Source organism: Megascapheus bottae, chromosome X (assembly GCF_031878675.1).
Source record: "Megascapheus bottae isolate mThoBot1 chromosome X, mThoBot2.hap1, whole genome shotgun sequence".
Classification (NCBI taxonomy): Eukaryota; Metazoa; Chordata; class Mammalia; order Rodentia; family Geomyidae; genus Megascapheus; species Megascapheus bottae.
Genome location: NC_143547.1, coordinates 14,957,418 through 14,979,137, shown reverse-complemented (window position 1 = coordinate 14,979,137; position 21,720 = coordinate 14,957,418). Strand labels below are relative to the sequence as shown.

The window sequence follows — 21,720 nt, the reverse complement described above, 5'->3', positions numbered from 1 at the left end:
ATTTATACAAGTATATACTTAGCAAATGGTTTTGTTTACATTAAAATGTTCTGGTAACTAAATTATAGTAAAGAGAACAATAGTTTTTCCACACTTAAAAATCTAGTAGCTTTTTTTGAGTCTATAAAATTTGCTTAATGTAAAGAATACGAAAAAATGTATAAAAATGGTCAGAAGAACCATGCAATAGTGGCTCACCCTGTAATCCTAGCTAGGCAAGAAGCTGAGATCTGAGGATCACAGTTCAAAGCCAGCCCAGACAAGAAAGTCTGTAAGACTCTCATTTCCAATTAATCATCAAACAGTTGTAAGTGGGACTGGGCAACTGAGTAGGTAGTATTATAGTCCTGAGCTAACAGCACCAGGCTAGGAATTGTAATTTTTACTTTTCAATGATAGAAACTACAGCTCTGAGACAACTTAAAACCATTAACCATAAGAAACCCCTGGTAAGTGCAATCACTTCAATTTGGTTTGGGGATTGGCAAAATGAGGCCCACTATTCAATTTGGAGAATCTGTAAAATCTGACATATATTGTTAGCCATGAGGTGTTTAATATGTTCTTTCAAGAATTCTTTACAGAAGCTTAGGGACAATTGGCTTATGACTGATAAAAATTGAAGAACTAGAAATGAAGAGACTTGCTTTAGATAATACAAAAGTAATGAGTGAATAATAAAATGGTCTCAATCAATTGTCCATTTTTTATCACAGTTCATAACTTCTTTTCAGTCACTCTTCACATAAAAGTTCAATTAGTAGTAATGATTCTTGAATGGTTTTAAAAATGACCTTCGTGTACTTTCTTGAACGTACCACTGGATTTTCTTTTTGATTAAAAAATAATCCATTTCAATAGCATTTAAATTGTCCATTTTTTAATTTTTAGAACTCGATGTCTAGAAGGTTACTGTTCTTGAGCACATGCTAAAAATAGAACATGTGCCCTAAAAGGTGAGATAAATAGCTAAGATACTTCATACAGATGGCAACTCTAATTCTGAACACTAAAATCTAATACAAGTTACTATGGTAATCTATTGGAAATCAACACATTTTTCCTACTCTATGACCTGAGAAAGTAGTTATTATTTTTTATGTGTCACGTCTAATTTCTCACTTTACTGACCTGGTTGTCAAAGTTCGACATGCAGGAACTGCTTATTAAAAGTTATATCTTGCATTTTATGACCTAGTTGTGCCATTTCTCAACCAAATACAGATGCACAGCCATCTGCCTCAACCTAGTCATATTGTTTTGACGGCCTGGGATGATGGTAGACATCTCTCTGGAAGTGGTGATTTAATTATTAAGGATACTTAACTAGATGCTTTACTCATAACTGGCACTCATACAGTTTTGTTGAATGGGAATGTTTTGTTTTTAACTATGCCTTTTAAATAGGTTGCAGTGAGGTAAAATTTCAAGTGGGATATGAATCATTATCAATAAACAGAGTTAAACCAAAAATAGAGACTATGAAGATGTTTCTGAAAAAGAAGAGTGAGTGGTGGTAGTTGGTGATAGCTATAATATGCTGGCCTAGCATTTTCAATCACATGTATCTAGTAGTAGAGTGCTTGCCTAGCATGCACGAAGACCCAGGTTCAATTCCTTGGTACAACATACAAGAAAAAGGAGGCTCAAGTGTTAAAGCTCTAGCCTTGAGAAATTCCAAGGACAGTACTCAGGCCCTGAGTTCAAGCCCCAGAAATGGCAAAAAAAATAGGTTATGTGTTTACTAGATGATTTTAATAATATTTATATGTATATACATATACATATAAATTGTGTGTGTGTGTGTGTGTGTGTGTGTGTGTGTGTGTGTGTGTGTGTGTGTGTGTGAGCTGGGATCACAAGAACAAACTTCTTTCTATTGACTTGGAGTTTCTGGGGCTCTTCTGCCTTGACTAATCTTTAAACTTGATCCTCTTTTCTTTTTGTTAATTTTGTTTTCTTTTCTTTTTGTTTTGTTCTGTTTGCTTGTTTTTCTGTCTTTGGAAGTATTAGGGGAGGCACAAAAATGTAGGGACAAATAGTGAACAAATGTAGCAGTGGTACTCCTTGAACACTGTGGATGGGCGGATGGGAGGGAAAAACTGGGAGAAACTTAGGGAAGGGGTGACATTGTCCAAAAAGAAATGTACTCTTTACTTGACTTATGTAACTCTTAACTCCTCTATACATCATCATATAATACCAATACAACCTGGCATGGAGAGACTGCCTCATCCCCTGCCTATATCCCTTCCCCAATAAAGCACCCAGGCCATCAGCAATGCCCACCACGTGCTGCTGCTGAGATGTTTGTACTACAAAAAAATACAAAATAAGAAAAGAATAAAGCAACAAATAAAATAAACTTGTTCCTCTTGTTTTTTATCTTCCCAAGTAGCTAGAAGCACAGGCATGATTCATCAGTACCCAGCTCTTCCAACTGGTTTTGTTGTATTGCTTTTTTTGTGCTGTGTTGTATCCCTGAGCATTTTCAGTCAAGGCTAGTGATCTACCATTTGAGCCACAGATCCATTTTTTTTTGTCATTTCGGTGTTGAACTTTTCTGCCTGGGCTGGCCTCAAATTATAATCCTCAGATGCCACCTGGTGCCCAGCTTCTTCCAAATGTTTTATACTGATTTTTTTCTAAATGACCTTTTTGTCATTTTCTAATTTAAAAACATCTAATTTCCAAACCTGAGGCCAGTCCAAGTAAAACTATGAGACACTACCTACAGAAAAAGGCAAAAAAAGAAAAGAAACATCCAAAGACTGAAGACACAATTCAATGGGTATAGTGTTTTCAAGCTTCAATCCTCGAAAGAAAAAGTCTTTCTGGTAGATTCCCATTGCCATTGTTTTAGGTTTGTTTGCATGGGTTTTTTTGTTTGTTTGTTTTATCAGTCATGGGGCTTGAGCTCTGGACCTGGGTGCTGTCCCTGAGCTCTTTTGCTAAGGTAAGGGCTCTACCACTACTTCCAGTTTTCTGATGGTTAATTGGAGATAAGAGTCTCATGGACTTTCATGCCTAGGCTGGCTTTGAACCATGATCCTCAGATCTCAGCTTCCTGAGTACCCTGGAGTATATACGTTAGCCACCAGCACCTGGATACTGTTTAGCTTTTATAGCTTCTCTTTGTTGATACATAATATGAATGTATGAAACACTGACACATATAGGAACATTATTTTATTAGTGTTATGTTTTCTTGTTTTCTTCTTAATTTTTGCCTGTTAGTAGCTATATTATTGACCAATACTCTATGGTAGTTTAATTTCCATACGCTATTTGTCCTTCCAAATTAAACACAACTGAGGTTTAGTTGAATTTGACTGAACAAAACAGGAAATTAGTGGTATTTATTGTTCACCATATATCTTGTTGTTTCTTAGTAATTGCTATTTGCATAAGCTTAACACTATATATAGCCAGTTTGTATAGGCTGAAATATATGCCTATAATTGTGTAAATGTCTTTGAGAGATTTCTAAGTGCATTTTTCTCTTTAAAAATGAGATGTTGTAATAGTGGGCAACTACAAGAGCTCATTTCATTTAAGAGGTTAATTATTTTAATATTTGAAGAGAGCACCTTTTCAGACATCTCTCTGAGTAGGAAATGCCTTCTATAAGGAAGGAATTTCAATTTCATTGAAAATGTGAGGCAAATAACCTCATTAAAAGTAGAGTGTGAGGGCAATGTACCAATGTTTAAATAGGTTCAAAGGTGTTGACCATATAAAAAGAATGAGGCAATTAGTTGAAAATAATTTCATTGACTGGTTATATTCTGGTTTCATTCCTTTTTTTTATGGAAACAGTTATCTGAAAAGAGTTATTTGCTTTTTAGCTATTAGATGCTACCAACTTTTCTAGAAGAATCTATTGTCTAGGCTAGGGCTTTGGTATGTTAACTATGGTCCATAGACCAGAAACTGGCAGCATCAATAAGAAACTTTTCTGAAATTCAGATTTTGACTCCTCCAGACTAAGAATGGATCAGAATTTTTTTTTGTAGGCCTTGAGGCTTGAACATGGCATAGGTGCTGTCCCTGAGCCCAAGGCTACTGCCCTACCCTTGAGCCAAGCCCCACTTCCCATTTTCTAGAAGTTAATTGGAGACAAGAGTCTCAGGTCCTTTTGTTCCTAGGCTGGCTTTGAACCTTGATCCTCAGATCTCAGCCTCCTGAGTAACTAGGATTACAGGCTTGAGCCACCGTGCTTGGCCTGAATTGTTTTCATGACAGCTCTCTGGCTAATTTGTGGGTGCTTTAAAATGTACCTAGATGTCTGTATAGGGGCTCCAAGAGAAATTTCCTAGAGGGGAAACAAGAATCTACTTTTGTAGATTCTTGTAACACAAGCTCTGTTGAGCTTCTGATCCCATGTAATCTGATCTTAGAGGGCTTTCATGGGGTAGCCCTGTTGACTTCCCCTTGATATTTCCTTGATATGAGTAGTTAAGGTGCTGAAATTATTTTCAGGAAGACATAGGATTTCTGCTGTCCATTGTGTAAATCACTGATTCTCGGTGAGGTGCAATTTTATCCCCCTCCTCCAGGAATGTTTGGCAATTGTACAAGACAGTTCCCATCACAAAGTAAAATTGTCCAATTAGAAATATCAATATGGCAAAATTGAGAAACTCTGCTCTAGACAATCTAGATAATTAAGAATACATTTAATCAACCCATTCAGCATATTTGTTTGGTGGGTTAGGTGCGCTGAATGAAGAATGTCATTGAGAAATAAAAGTCCTTTATCAAGAATTCACCACATGACAAATGTAACTGTAACCCCTGTCTATACATTACCCTGACAAGAAAATACAATAAGGCCGGGAGTTTGGCCTAGTGGTTAAAGTGCTTGCCTAGCATGCATGAAGACCCGGGTTTAATTCCTCGTACCACATACATAGAAAAAAGCTGGAAGTGGTGCTGAGGCTCAAGTGGTAGAGCTCTAGCCTTGCGAAAGTCCAAGGACAGTGCTCAGTCCCTGAGCTCAAGCCCAGGACTGGCAAAAAAAAGAAAATACAATAAAACTAACTAAATAAAAAGTAGTTCACCACTAACTAGTCTTAATTAGAATTTATTATTAGTTAGAAAAATGAATGCAAAATAATAAAAATGTTTTAAATTTTTTTAATTTTTATTTTTTTCCAGTCCTGGGGCTTAAATTCAAGGCCTGGGCACTGTTCCTGAGCTTCTTTGGCTCAAGGCTAGCACTCTGTCACCTGAGTCACAGTGCCACTTCTGCCTTATTCTGTTTATGTGAGAATGAGGAATTGAACCCAGGGCTTCATGTGTGCTAGACAAGCACTCTACCACTAAGCCACATTCCTAGTAAATAAAAGAAAAATTGCAATGACTATGACTTTCTAAAACTGACTACTTCAGACCTGGGTCCACTTGAAAAATCAACAAGAATGACCATCATCCTAGCTATTCACTAGACTGAGATTAGAGTTTTTTTCAAAGTCAGCCTAAGAAGAAAATTCCACAAGACTCATTTACTTTACCAACAAAAACATGCTTGGAGGTGTGACTCAAGTAGTAAAACACTACCTGATTAAACAGGCTGAGCTAGTGTAGGGTCCTGAGTTCAAGCCATAGTACTGGCAAAATAGCAATGATAGAAAAACAAACAAAAAAACCTTAAAATTTATCAGTTTCTAGCCCTCTGTACTGTACTGGTTTTATCTAGGATTAACTCATTTCTGTTTATTAATTGAGCAAAAAGATACTTAAATCTATGCAATGGTCCTTTCCTAACAGAAATGTCCCTTGGATATATTAAATGGAGAAGGAAAGAGAAGTAAATTTATTGAACAAAATTACAAAAAGGTGTACCCCATCAAATAGCAAATCTCCAAGCAATAATCAAGTAGCAAAATCTTTGGTCAATGAAGCTTTAGAATAATATTCTGCTGTTTAGGCAATAAATTAATAATGATGGTTAATCTGAGATATTCTTAGATATTGTTAGATATTCTCAGATATTCTTAGATATTCTATATCTAAGAAAACAGTTGACAGAGTTGCTGAAAGGAGACCACCACATGGCTCAGAGAGAAGAGAGTGTATCAGTAGAACCAAACTACCAGTCTGCACAAGATGTAGGTGTGCAGAGAATGTATAGTGGAGAGAGAGACTATACAGGAGAAGGTGAAGAGGAGGTATGGCCCCAGAGGATGAAGAAGAGACCACAGAGACTAGGGTACTTTTCCTGACTCACAGTCAGATGATTGACAGTTACAGGTGATTACTAGTTTGGGGAACTGATTTCTGTTAGGATTAAGTGTTGTCCTTCATGAAGAGGGAGAGTGGGAAAGGGGCGGTTCTACTGGTCAGACCTAAAAATAATCATCTTAAGTCCATAGACTTTGTTGGAATGTCCCTTATCTAAAAATAAAAAATACAAAATTGTTAGTATTGGACAATTTGAACTTGTGGCATTCACAGTATGCTCCAAGTGTGTTTTGTTTGTTTTCTGTTGTTGGGGAGTTTTTGCTGGTCCTGGGCTTGAGCTCAGGACCTGAGCACTGTCCTTGGGTTTTCTCAAGCTTTTTTCTATGTTTGTGGTACCTAGTACGAATCGAACCCGGGTGTTTATGCATGCTAGGCAAACACTCTACCAGTAGGCCAAAATTTTATTTGAGTTTCACACAGTTAAGACTTTAAAAATTAAGATAAAAGGCTAATGCAGGAGCCATCCTAGCTTAAATGTACATTTATTTGATAGATGGAAGTGATATTTCAAAGAATCCACACTACCCATTGGAGAGTTCTGAAATCATGTTATGTCAACAGTATTGAACAAAAGGCAACAGTGGAGGACATTATGGTTAGATAATTTTGGCAGAGGTATGTCCTAGAAAATTTACCTGTCAGAAGAAATGATAGTATGTGGTATCCAAGATTTCCATCAAAAAATCCTTTTGCATTCTCTCCAGGGAAATTTGAAATTTGTGAAAAGAAGATTTGAACACATAAGGCAAAGGAGTTTTGAATCACTGACAGAAACCTGCGATAAACTGTGAGGGACAGCTACTAGTTGTTTATCTGAGCATTAGCCTTATCAGTCATGTAGCAACTCATCTGATAATTATATAATTCCTAGTCTGACGGAAATCAGAGTTTTCTAAGGACCCCTATGAAAAATGATCTGGACATACTGGCTCACATATGTTGTAACCTCCACTTTGGAATCTGAAAGGGCTGATGAGGGCTGGTGAAGTTGCAATATATCATATGCTGACCAAAGTCTTTTCTTTTCCTTAAGATGGGTGGAATCATTCTGTATAATGAGCCTTTCTTGAGCAGGAGATTGCATCCATTACTGCCTTTGTAAATTGATGAGTCATTTGCTTCAGCTTCCTTAAAAAGAGGACACACACTCCCTTTAAGTGGGACTTTCAGAATACATAACCTTGAAAAACTCTTTAACTTCTGAATGCTTTTATTTTAATAATAATAAAATTCTGTTGAAACAAATACAAATTTGAAAACCACTGTGGAATATTTAAGTAGTAAAACGCCCTCTAAATAGGTTACGATTTTCTTTTCCATGTTTAGGCAATCATATATTACTGGAACACATTTGTGTGTGTGTGTGTGTGTGTGTGTGTGTGTGAACAATTTCCTTGATTCTTCATTTATTTTTCTAGCACTGGAAGCTTTTGTAGCTTAAGGCAACTTAACCTTAGGCTAAACATGCTAAAAATAGCCTGGAGGAGGGGTTGACCTTCTAGACAGGTAACTTTTTTTTTACAAAACCAGCTTTAGTAGCCTTACTTTTCTATACAATGCATTTTCCTTGCTCTCTTCTTATGATGACTAATTGTTATCTCTACTTTGCCCAAAAAAGAAACCAGAAAAGAAATAAATATATGCTGTCCAAATCAAGTCAAGGGATATAATATAATAATATATCATATATACATATATATATACGGGATACAGAATATACTGGAATATAGGATATATATGGCATATATATAAGGTATATGTTTATGTATATTTTATAACTTCTCTCTAAAACTATTTTTAGCCACAAGCCTACATCTCAAGGGCTCCAAATGTCATGTTCAGTCATTCATCGCAATTCACCAAATAAAGAATCCAGAAGTGGTAAAGGGTAGAGATTCAGGAGATTTAGCTACCACATCATGAACACATAATGGGGAAGAAAGAGCAAGGTATTCATTTTAGCTCATCTCCCCCATACATACATGTACTTTAGTTTTAAAGAGGAAGAATTGGGGGAAAGGGAAGTGAGGCATGCCTACTTATTAAACAATCCCCATTTCAGGTGTGTTTCTGTGGTCCGAAACCCTTTATGTGTGGTATATAAGCAATTTGGTTGCTCTTTATCCCAGGGTTGTTTGGGTCAGCATTATTATATTAAGAATCCATTGAAACCTAGCAGGGGAGAGTTTTATCTTAGTCACAGGATATTTGACCATCAGTTCTATTCTTCCTGCATTCTGAGATAACTACTAAGCAACCTCAGGACAGAATGGCAAAGAGTAAAGAACATAGATATGAAATGGAAACCTGGGTTCCAAGCTTTTATCCTGCTTTCAGTTAATCTGTGGGTTCAAGTAAGAAGTTAATGTTTTTCATCAAGAGTAGCTTTTAACTACCTGTATCATGTCTACTAGTTACATTTCTAAAGAGTAAATCTCATTAATTAGAGCATATTAAATAGAGAAATCAAATGATGCAAATAAATTAAAAATGAAAATAAAAATGAATACAAGTAATTAAATGAATACAAGTAGTTAAATGAATACAGGTAGTTAAAGACCTTGAATTTCGTTAAATAAATGTCACATTGACATTGAAAAATAAATGTCACATTGACAATCACCATTCAATCAAAAGTTGAATCTTGGGGAAAGGTGATTAAAAGTACAGAGGTAGAGCCAGTAGGTAAAGAGACATTGAAATGGGGATACTTTCTAGCAGAATTTTTCAAGGATTCAAAAGGCTTCTTTGACAGGGAATACAATCCAATATAAGCCTATGGACCACTTAGAAGTCCAAGAAGCTATTTCTGCTCTTCTTGTATTTGCGTAACCATTTCCCACAACTTCCCTCATTGATTAACCTTATATTAAACTACAGATACCAATATTTCTAGGTATTGATAACCATGCCCCACTACTCACATCCAAAATAATATACTATTTAAATATTGTCGTCACCTTGACAAAAGAGGAGTCTATTTGAACAGCTTTCAGTAGCATTATTCAAAGGGAATCTATTTCTCCATAAAGTAAGGAGAACAGCCTTAAATGTTCTCTTTTGTTTCAAACCTCAGAGTCACGGATTAAGTATGCACTTTGAAATGAAAATCACTGTAAAGTTGCTGAGTAAGAGAACAGTAAGCGTACTTATTCTGAAAACTAGAATGTCTTGAGCATAATGTAGACAAAATATATTTGTGCTTTTTCTTTATAATGTACAAGAAAAATCTCAAGAACTCAAGAAATGGTTCATATCTTATATTCTTTAATTTCAAAAAGTCAGCATACATTTGTGTGTGTGTGTGTGTGTGTGTGTGTGTGTGTATCCCTACATATAAAGTGATGAGGTTGTTTAGAGTTGGAGTTACTGTGGTGGGCACTACTCAATCACGACTTACCTTATATAGGTAAGTTGCTGCTCATCATGGGAGAATATTACATTTAAAAAAGCTCTGCAGGGTAGATGCGGGGCTAGATGCACAATTCAAGTGGAAGAGTAACATGATAGCAAAAAATCTCACATGTGAAGCCTTGAGTTAAAACGCCAGTACTATAAAATGCAAATTAAAAAATGCTTTTGCTAGCGCTGTAAATTAGCTAAAATTCTTCCAGCCTTATATTTGTGCCATTTGTTGGAATCCCTTTGCAATCACATTGCATACCAGGAAAGAGAAGATTCACTGATACGTGAGTAAGTGTGTGGAAGGCACACTCCTCAAACAGGCAATATCTTGTCCTAGTGGTGGATGCTAACAACTTCTCCAGAACTCCTTCAGAGGCAAAGGCTGAAGTAATGATCAACCAGGCCATATTTTTGACTCGATACTGTTTTAACTGTATATTTGTCTCAAATCCTGTTCCCAATTCTCACTATTTAACATGAATCTAATGTCTGTAGTTCTGAAGATGGCTGAAGATATACTGAAGTGCTGTCTTCCCATAGCCACCATAAAATACATATCCTTTCTGTGCTCTTCACATGACTTTATTTGGCTCATTGGGGCAAGTGGCTGGACTCACTTGGGACTCCTGTAATATGAATATGTTGTCTCTATAAACCTAGCTTCAGTAATACCAGAATAGGAAAAAAACGAAAAAACTATGCAAGATTGATTGCATAATAAGGAAATAATGTTCTAGCAATGATACAATCCTTCACTTAAAAACATGGAATATATTATAGTAAAACCCAATGCTTATTTCTAATAAGAAAATTAACATTTTCTTGATCAATTTCTATGTATAGGTAGTATGTTGTACCCTTCATGTTTATTGTTTTCTCTTGTTCTTGCAATATTAATTTCCCTCATTGTATTATCAAAAACCTAACACTGAAGGAAAGATAAGTATCCTATTCAGTTTTTATTTGTCATGAAATCAGAGCAAGAACTCCAAATTTGACCCTAGAATTGGAGCGTCACCCCACTATGGTGTTGTCAGCCTTTATGACAACCACGGTCTCGTTATCAAATTGTTCTTTGACTCTTTTGAATTTCTTGCTTTTTCCCCAACATTCTAACTTTCAAAGAAAATTCACACCTAAAATATGAACATGTTAATTGCAAAGAATCTCCATATTTCTCATTAATTAGATTGATATCATGTTGGAAATGAACTATATAACTTGAGGAGGGAGGGATGGGTAGGGGTAAGCAGGAGAAAATGAGGGAGGGAGGAACACTGTTTCAAAAGAAATGTACTCATTACCTGACTTATGTAATTGTAACCCCTCTGTTTATCACCTTTACAATAAAGATTAAGAAAAGAATCTCCATATTTCTATTTAGACTAGTTATATTTAGCATATCTCTGACTCTCAGCATCAAAATGTGCAATGTCTCTCCTTATTTTAACTCAGTGCATTAAGTATAATCAAACACCTATATTGCTATGAGGATTAACTTGCAGAAATTTCTTTTTAGCAAAATTATAGGAATTAACTTTAAGAGGTCAAGATTGTCTGAGATGTTTAGGCCATATGCCAAAAAATGACACAAGCTCTTGAAAATGAAAGCCCTCCCTAGCATATAGCAGTCTTCTACTCAGTGTTCCCTACACTTCCTTTTCTGAAAAGGTCCACAAAATCCCTTTCCTATACCAGAATATTTCCTAAGATGTTCTTTCATTTGGGGAAAAAATAGTTCCTCCTCTTTCCAGGTTTCTGGCCCTTATGTAAGCCTGATTTCCTACTACCAGCTTCCATCTCTAAGTATTAGTTTTAGAAAAGTGAATAGCTGATAGACTTGGATCTAATATTACTTGATCACCTCAAGGCTAGTGTGATTATTTTATTTAGGATAATTTTGTGTAGAAAAGCAATTTAATTCACTGAACACTCAGTTTATCACTCCTACAGAGATAGTTAAATTACACTTACCTCGTTTATGAAGAAGAACACTGGCATGTCGACGTCCATTTCCATTTTCAACATAGCAGGAGTAATTTCCCAAATCACCTTCTTCCACAGAATCGACAATTAATGAGATAGAAACTTCCTGTTCTCCAAGATGCTCCTTAAGAATTCTAAACCGTAAAGCAAAACGAAACAAACAAACAAAAAAACCCCACACAAACATACACATACACATACAGGAAAAGAAGGAAATGTAGTTGAATCTGGATCTGAAGCAAAAATACCTGCAGTGTCTATGCTGAAAATTTGACTATGGATTCATATTGTGTTAATTAAATTATATGGTGCCCTTTGCTTCATTTCTAATAAAGTATGATTGTCCCGCTAAGACAGGACAATAAGGAAGTGAGAAAGACCTTGAAGAAAGTTTACAAATTGCTTTTACTTTAAGAAGAAATATGATATAGAGGTGAGACAAGAAATTCTAGTCATAGGCTGGAGGTTAATTTTTAAAAAGCACTAACGAAAGAAAAGGAAATTTCTGAGCTATTTTGACATTTCAGTTGAAACCTCAGCCTGACTTTTGTTAATGATACAAACCAACTGCCTAGTTATAAAGAAATATGAAATTATAAATCTGTAGATTGATTGTACTGATAAGTATTTAATCCTGACATTTAAAATTAATGGTAAATGTTCACTAACTTCAGTGTCAAAGATTTTAATCTCAGAACAAATGCAAAACTTTTCAATTTAGGACTCCCTTTCCAGCTCTCAATGTTTCCACCTCCTCCCTCCCACCTGTTCATCCTTGTGCAATATTTTTAATGCAGCGTTAAAGAAATACATGTTGCAGAACCTTACCCAAGCACATCCAAAACCAAATACAATGGTAGACGGTTGATAGCACTTCTTCAATTTTAAAAAAATTAAAGAATATGAATAGAAAATGAGAGTGAAGTCTTAAAAATGAAAAAGGAAGAATATTTTTAGTACGTATTAGACAATTGCCTATCTGGACCTTTTAGGATCAAATTGGGAGCACTCTAGAGAGATCCTGTGCGTTTGTGTGTGTGTGTGTGTGTGTGTGTGTGTGTGTGTGTGTGTGTGTACGTGCGCATGCACATGCACTATGTGAAAGAAAATTCTCAGTAGAGATGATGTTATATGAAAGTCTTATATGGTTTCTTTTTACATTGAAAAAAATATTCATTATACCTTTGATGAAGTTTCAAAACTTTTGGCATTTAAAAAAAGAGGAATAAAAAAAGAGGAATATATATATATATATGTACAGCTTATATACAGCCAGAAGATGTTACTTTGAGATAGAGTATTTATGAATAATCATCTCTTAGATTTAGTTCTAATTTAGATATTATTGTTAGTGACCTTTACTGTTTACATTGTGATAAAAATAAGTAAATTGTTCCCCCACACAGTTTGAGCCAACATAGTTAAAAGTGAATACATGGATAAATAATTTTATGTAATATGACATCAAAATGTATGATAGGTTTTATGTTTATGTACTTGGTGTTATCTTGGTGTTGTTTATTTCTCCTTCCTCCCGTTCTCTTTTCCTTTCCCTTCCTTTACTTCCTCTACCCCCTCCTTCTCCTGCTTTGCTCCTTGCTCCTTCTCCTTCTGATGTGCTGGAGATTGAACATAATGCTTGGGCTCTGTCCTTGATCTTTTTGTTTGTTTGTTTATTTTGCCCCCTTTCAATGGTATGGCCTTAACTCTTGAGTCACAGCTCCACTTTTGGAGTTTTGGTGGCAGAATCTCATGGACTTTCTGCCAGGATTCACTTTGAACTGTGATTCACAGATCTCAGCTTCCTGAGTAAGTTAGGATTATAGGTGGGAGCCACCAGCACTCAGTCATTTCTACTGTATAAAGATTCAGATTTTAAAGTCAGACGAAAAAATGATGATGATAATATTTTGTAGATAATTTATCATTTCATTACATGTTTTATATACTACTTAGTAGGATCAACATGTAAAGCCATAAAGGGAAAAATAGAGATTGTATTTGGCTGAATCAACATAATAACTTGCCAATATTTTATCTCAATAATTAAATAAATTAAAAAGGCAAGAAAAAGAAATCGCCCAAACACGAAGCAAAATAAAAGTCACATTCTATCTTTTTCCAAAGATAGAATGAACTTCTACATTTTGTACATTCTGCCACATTTTGGTCTCATATTCACTATATTATTAGTGATAAAATCCTTTGAAAATTTCTCTTAAATTCTGTGCAGATGGTATTTGTGTTTACAACTTTAAAATATCCTAGCAGTGCTTTGTTTCTTTAAATATTACAGTATTAGGACGATCAAAAATAAAATTCATTTTTGTTTTAACTCATTTTTATTTGCTAACTAAACATATGATAACTTGACAGTACAAGGAGATACTGAAAAACTGTTTTACCTAATGTCACTTTCCCAAACTCGATTTTCATCCAGATCTTCAATAAACTTCTCTCCTTTCATCCAGTAGATCAAAGGGCTGACATCTCCACTATACCCAAAGAAAGCTCTGCAGGTTAGATTGGCTGAATCACCTGAGGAGAGAAGTTAGAAGTGTGCTATCAAACCATTGGTACAAACTTTTGGGTAGCTGTCATTTTCATCATTTCATTCATTGAATAAAATATCTTTCTAAAAGAACATACTTTGCAGATATTTTTCACTTTTCTCAAATTTATGTTTTGTTGTACTGGTTTTGGGTTTGAACTCAGGGCCTGGAGCTCTTTTGGTATTTTTGATCAAGGTTATTGCTCTACCACTTGAGCCAAACTTCCATTTCCCAGTTTTTATTGATTAATTGGAGATAAGAGTCTCATGGATTTGTCTGGTTGGGCTGACTTTGAATCATGATTCTCAAATGTCTGTCTCCTGTGTAGTTAGGATTATAGGCTTGAGCCAGCAGTGCCAGTCCAGTATGTGTTTTTTACATTATGAATATTTCATGAAATGGGAATTACTTATAAATTTTTAGAAGATAATCAATTATCTTATAGAATACTTTTCCAATTAAATTGTCTGGTACATTCCCAAAATTATATCAAAGATATGGATTATTAGGAAAGATACTTCTAATGGGATAGATACTTTTTAAGGCATGATATCTCAAAATGTGACATCACAAGTTATAATATTGACTTGAATATGCGAAATAGAGGAGAAAATTGAATACAAGATTTCATGAAAATCATATGAAGACACTTTTCCTTCATAAGGAATAACAAGCAGGAGCTGGTGGCTCACACCTGTAATCTTAGCTACTCAGAAGCTGAGGTCTGAAGATCACAATTCAAAGCCAGCTTGGGAAGTAAAATCTTTGAGACATTTTATGTAGCTCAGGTGGTAAAGCATTAGTCTTGAGCCAAAAAGCTTATGGAAAGTGCCTTAGGGCCCTAAATTCAAGCCACAGAACCAGTGTGTGTGGACTTAGGTGCTCCCATGCATGTGAGTGCACGCACACACACACACACACACACACACACACACACACACAAATACACACACAAATATTTAAGGCAAACTAACATACATCCATCTAGAAAAATTCATTAAAACAAATTATTCATGGTGATAAATATCAGGTTTTCATCAGATGTAATTCAATGCTTCTATTGTGCAGATTAGTTTCTTTGCTCTTCAGGAAAGACCATTATAATGGCAAATGCAGGTTGGTTGACTTCTTTATTATTAAGGTGAATTGAAGCCTGAGCAAGGTAAGGTTTATTTCAGAACACTTTGTGGCATTATTAGCCATTTTCCAATATCTGGCTTACCTAAGTCTAGGTCAATACTACACAAGGTAGTGCATACTAGTTGTGTGTACTACATATTGTAGTGCATACTACTTGTGTGCTATTTTTGTTTGTCAGCCCTGGGACTTGAGATTAAGATTTTTTTGTCTGCCAAAGGCTGGCACTATACCACATAAGCCACACCTCCACTTCCAGCTTTTTGCTGCTTGATTGGAATTTAAGTTTTCTTAGATTTGATACCTGGGCTATCTTTGAACTTAAGTGCTCAGATTACAGTTTTCAAAGTATCTAGGATTAAAGGTGGGAACCAGTGGTGCTCCAGGTGTAATTGATTGTCTTCTCCCACCTTCCCTTCAGTCTAGGGCAAAAGCAGTTATTTACATTTACAATTCATTTCAATACTCCTCTAGTTTGTAATATGTACTTCCAACTTCACTTGAACTTGTATTGATGTGCACCTGGTCTTCTCAAATCATATGAGCAAACATTTCTTTTGAAACATGTTTATTCTTATATTTGTGTCAGAGTCATGATTTTACATTTTCTTGAAATTATCTGCTAACAGCAAGATGATGCTTAATTCCTGATCATCATTGCCATTGAAATAAACAACATTTATAAACACTGGCTCTTATACACAATAATTACTATGACCATTAGGTAACTGAAGTATTTTATGGATATTCTCCCGAATTCTATTTTGTTTCCAGAAATTTAAGAACCAGCAGTAAAGTTTTATGTATGTTCATTTTTTCTTTACTCATACTTAGTTTCTGATACCCAACTGGCAGTGTTATTGCTATATGCATTAACTATACTAACTATAAGACAGAAAATTAGCATTAGAATTCCAAAGTTACAGAGAAAAGACATTTATTTAATATTATCAATTCCATTGTTTTGTTTGTCCTACAAATAATAACAAGCAAATTTAAGCTATGGCTTAGGTAGCCAAACAGATACATCAAGTGTATCAATTAGCCAGGGATGGAGTCTGGAAGATAATGGTATTCTTGTTGCCTCAAGTTGATATCTGTAAAAGCTCTAGTAAATTGCACTAAATGCTTCTGCCACCTTTTTGGCAGAAAGGTGCACTGTCAGCTCAATCTTAACAAGTCCAGAAGGAGGAAGTAAAAAATTGATCATAAAAAAATCATTGTCTACCTAAAATAAGAATAATGCTTGCCACTCTGCAGGCTTTCAATGAGGCCACATTGCAAAGAAGTCTTAGAAGAAATCATACATTTTCCCTTTGACCAATGGATACCAGTCAGCTATGAAAGGACATTTGTTATTTAGGGCTAGTTTCTTCTAATTAGGTATCATTTAGCCATTTCTAAAACTGCTGAGATCAAAGTCTTTCTCCACTAGAGGACACTCTAGAACCTATTGGGAACAAACTAGCATTTTTTTTTAATTAAAAGAAAATTTCTCCCCTAATTAAAAAGCATCAGCATCCAGAGATCTTACTTATTGCAATTAGAAAATAATGACCTTTTTTACTAAATAAGATGTTGGGTAGTAGGGCTATTTTAATTTCACTTGCATCATTAATCATGCATATTAAAATTACTCTATGGTCTTGGAAAGATAAATGTTTTACTAAACACTCCTATTTAAGATAAAGGCAAAGATATTCACAAAACATACTTATGTTTTGCCATCGTTACACTTAATGTCTTCTGTTTCAGAAAGTTCTATTTTAAAGAATGAAAAAGAAGAAACGCTCACTCTTTCAGATACAACATAGACATGCTTGTGCAAACACACACACACACACACACACACACACACACAAATACCATGTAAATTCAGAAAGTTCCCTTGGAACTAGATTTCTAAATACTTTACCTAAATAATTACTAGTGCATATAACAGAAAACAGTTGCTAGTAGAACGTCTGTTATAGTTCTTTGGAAATCAGAGATTTATCTAAGAGCACTGAAGAAAGGAAAAGTAATGGAAGGGATAAGTTATATTAAGCTCATAATTGAGAATGTTCTGAGCAGAATTCTAGGTGCTCAGCAAACAGGGGAAAGAACTGACAAGTGGGATTACATCAAGCTAAAAACTCTCTACACAGCAAAGGGTATAGTTAATAAGCTAAAAAAGTCATCCTACAGAATGAGAGAGGATCTTTGCCAGGTGCATGATTGATAAGAACCTAATATCCAGAATATAAGGAGCTTAAGAAACTAACCACGTCCCTACAATCAATAATTCAGTTGGCAAAAGGAGCTAAATAAAGACTTCTCAGAAGAAGTGGTAAATAATGGCCAATAAACACATGAAGAAATGCTCAACATCTCTGGCCAAGGAAATACAAATCCAAACAGCACAGAGATTCTATCATATCCAAGTAAGAATGACCATCATCAAGAGTATGACTGGCATATTCTAGTTATTAAAAATGATGGAATCCATGCAATCTACATTTCTTATAGCTTGACTTGCTTCACTTCATATAATTTTTCCAGGCCTTGCCATTCCCTTATGAATAGAGCAATGCTGTTCTTTCTGATGTAAGCATAGAAATGTTCATTGCAGCACTATTTACCATAGCAAAGATATGGAATCAACCTAGATGTCCCTCAGCTGATGAGTGGATCAACAAGATGTGGTATTTGTACACAATGGAATTCTATGCTGCTGTCAGAAAGAATGACATCTCCCCATTTGTTAGGAAATTGAAAGAATTAGAAAAAATCATATTAAGTGAAGTAAGCCAGACTCAAAGAAACTTAGGCTCAATGGTTTCCCTCATTTGTCATAATCAGTAGAAACCTTGGGCTCTCCTAGCAGAGATTAGCAATAGAGCAAAACCTTGATACAAAAGGCCATATAGTAGGACGCTAAATGAAAGGATCTCTAGGATATAGAAACAAAAGCCATATAATGAATGATTGTTGTTCTTAAGGTACTATGTTATCTCTCATCTCTTTTGCTGTCCCTTGGTTATCTCATATTGTTACAGTATCTCATTTTGTTACCTGATATATTGCATATATTTGTATTTGGTTATTTGAAATTGGATAGGGAATGGGAGAAAACAAGATGAGGGGTGGTGGTGGGGGGAGGGAAATGGGGACCAAGACATGTGAAAGGGTATCAATGTATGGGAATTAATGCACCATCTATCTGGCAAATATCATGTAACTCTTCTATTAATTACAATAAAAATATATGAAAAAATAAACCTAAATAAAAAAAGAAATCCAATGTGTATATGTACCACATTTTATTGATCCATTCATCTATTTAGTGACATCTGGTTGGTTCCATATCATAGATCTGTGGAATAGAAAATGAATCACAGAAACAGCAGGACAAAGGATGACCTAATGCAACAAGGATACTCACTAGACACTGTGTTGGAAATAAACTTCACAACTGGAGGGGTGGAGAAGTGGGAAGGGGAAAGTGGGAGAAGATGAATGAGTGGGTAATATTGTTCAGAAAGAAATGTACTCATCACTTATGTAAAGAATACCCCCATGTTTATCACTTCTACAATAAATAGTAAGAAAAGAATAGGAATAGGAATAAATGCTATTGCGGTATAAGAAAAACGAAGGATATTAAGCTGTTGGTGGAAACACTATGAAGAAAATATGCAGATTGCTCACAAAACTAAACTTGAAAATACCTTATGATTCAGCAATAGTACTCTTGGCATATATCCAAATGGTTAAAAATCAGGGTACAGTAAAGACACTTGCACATCTATATTCATTGCTGTATTATTGACCATAGCCAAGTTATAGAAACAGATAAGATATTGTACAATGGATAAGTGAATCAAGAAAATGTGATATACATACATACATATATACATACATGTATGTATGTATATACCTATATATATACATACATATATGGGCCTAGAAAAATTATGTTAATTGAAGTCAAGCTTAGTGATAAGAAGGGCACAAGTTTTCTCTCATATACAGAAATTAGTTTTAAACTATAAATATATGAGAAAATCTATACAGTGTCATACATATATAAAAATAATACAAATTGACTAAAGTATGTATGCAGAAGAGATGATTTTAGTGGTTTAAGTTCTTTGAATATTTAACTTACAGTATAACAAGATGAATGCCAAGAAGCTGAAATGTATTGTTGGGAATGGGGAGGTCGAGATGAGAAAGAGCAAATAGAGGAAGAGCTGGTGAAGGCTCATTGTACATATGTGAAAAGGCAACCGAGCAACTTGAGGATTGGGAAAGATGGGGAAGAAGGATGGAAGGGGTAACATGGATTATGATGCATTGTACTCATAGACTGACATGTGGAATTGAAACTCCTTTGTACAACTACTTCAAGATAATTTAATATTTAAAAAAGAGAATACTAGTTCTTCAACATCCATCTGAAATTCAAAGGAACAAAATCCCCCTAAAGCACAAGGCATGTATTCCAAAATTTTCTGATTGTATTTCATCCTGTGTTAATTTTCTTTATGAAAAGAGGCTTGATATTAAACCTTCCTACATATTTCTGTAGCACTGAGGAACAAAGGTATATATTGACTGACCAACAGATTTTAAGAGGATTTAATTGATCACAAGAATCTATGGTTAATGAGCATGTGCCATACTTATTAGCAATTGTCACTGTTAATAATATTGCTATTGTTATTGGATTTAACTTTTCTGTAAGTGATGGATTTCCATGAAGGAAGATCAAATTATCCATTGCAGAAATCAGAGGACTTCCCACTGAAACTTGAATAAGCTGTCATGGATATTTTCCACAAAAATGAAATGAGGAGTGTTAATGGCAGAGGTCCTCCAGAAAGGAGAGGAAAACATATGCACTTGAAGAAAAGAGGTATTAAAAATGAGAATATTATTATCACATTGTCTTAGTGCTCCAAAGGTTCTTATAAGGACCTGAAGTTTGCTTCTTTTCTCTGTATGGAACTCAAGCCAGGCCAGTATGAAGTCAAAGACACTTGAAATGTTTCTCACCACTCAGGGCCACCTGGTGACCTTCTGTTTGGGAGATCAGTTATTTGGAGGTGTGATATTGCACCACCTAAGTGTTGAGAAGATGATTTTAAGATAAAGAGGTGAGAAAATGACTGCAGTGAAATTCATTCAACCACCGTGAAACGGATTCACTCCCAATATGCTACTCAGAAATTCTTCATGATGATAAAGGGAATGAAATAGACAAAATTTGGCCCATGCGTTGAACAGTGGATGGAGACAGCATCAATAGATATACTTCCTGACAAAGATACTAGAACTAGCTATAATCTTTCTCAGTACCAAAATCTGTTTTAAGTTCTTCAGAAAGTAGACACTTTTATAACTTTTTTGTAGAGTTTTTTCCATTCTCAGATATTTGTGAGTATATCCTGATAAGACTTGAGTTTTATTTGCTTAATTACATGCTCACTGTACTAAATTTCAGAGTCTTTCAAATCTGTGGTAAATCCTTGTCCTTCCAGAATCTCATACTTTTAAAGAAAACTATTGCATTTGTAGCCCCCAATCATATTTAGATCATTCATTATAGTGCCTAAGGAACACATTCATCTGGTTAGTGACCAGTAAGTTATTTAATCTTCAGGATTAAAAGTAGTTGGACAGGGGCCGGGAGTTTGGCCTAGTGATAAGAGTAATTGCCTAGCATGCACGAAGACCCAGGTTCTATTCCTTGGTTCCACATACATATAAAAAAGCCAAAAGTGGTGCTGAGGTTCAAGCAGTAGAGCTCTAGCCTTGAGAAAGTCCAAGGACAGTGCTCAGGCAATGAGCTCAAGCCCAGGACTGACTAAATAGTAGTTGAACAAAAAAAGGGAGGGATGGATAACAAGATGAAAATGAGGAGCAAGGAGGAAAAAGGAAGGAGGCAGGAAAGGGCTATTAGTGGTGAAAGTGAAAGCTGTTGATATGCCCCCACAGTTTATGGCAAGCCACTGTTATATATGTGTAAACATGTACTTTAATGCTCATGTCCCTATATGACCTTCATTTTTTTAAGTTGTACTCTTCAAACCCTAGCTGATACAAATGGAGGCAGTTATCACTAAACAGTTCCCAATGTTTATTATTCCTTTCTCTCTTTTATTAACCTGGCCCCAGAGTTTTCATTGAACTCATGAATACTCAGATTATATTTTACTTGGCTCCTGCAGTTAGATGTGGCCATATAACTTATATGGGATTCATGAGATAAATGAAGTGATATGTAGTTACTTGGTTACTTTTCTTATGATAAAGCTTCATGTTTTGGACTTAATTTTTCCCTTTTTTTGTAGATGAGAAACTAGGTAGGCCGATGCATTGCTTTCTTCATACACATGAAGACAAAATG

At 35.2% G+C, this 21,720-nt stretch overlaps 1 protein-coding gene across 1 annotated transcript in view; it reads right to left on the bottom strand.

Moving 5' to 3' along the window:
• Positions 1–21,720, bottom strand: part of Il1rapl1 (interleukin 1 receptor accessory protein like 1) — a 1,176,498-nt gene that overhangs the window by 24,488 nt on the left and 1,130,290 nt on the right. Inside the window, exons 7-8 of the mRNA XM_090326111.1 lie at positions 14,043–14,175; positions 11,626–11,771 (exon numbers count right to left, since the gene is read on the bottom strand). Coding sequence (XP_090182237.1) covers positions 11,626–11,771; positions 14,043–14,175 — 279 coding nt within the window. The remainder of the gene's footprint in view (positions 1–11,625; positions 11,772–14,042; positions 14,176–21,720) is intronic.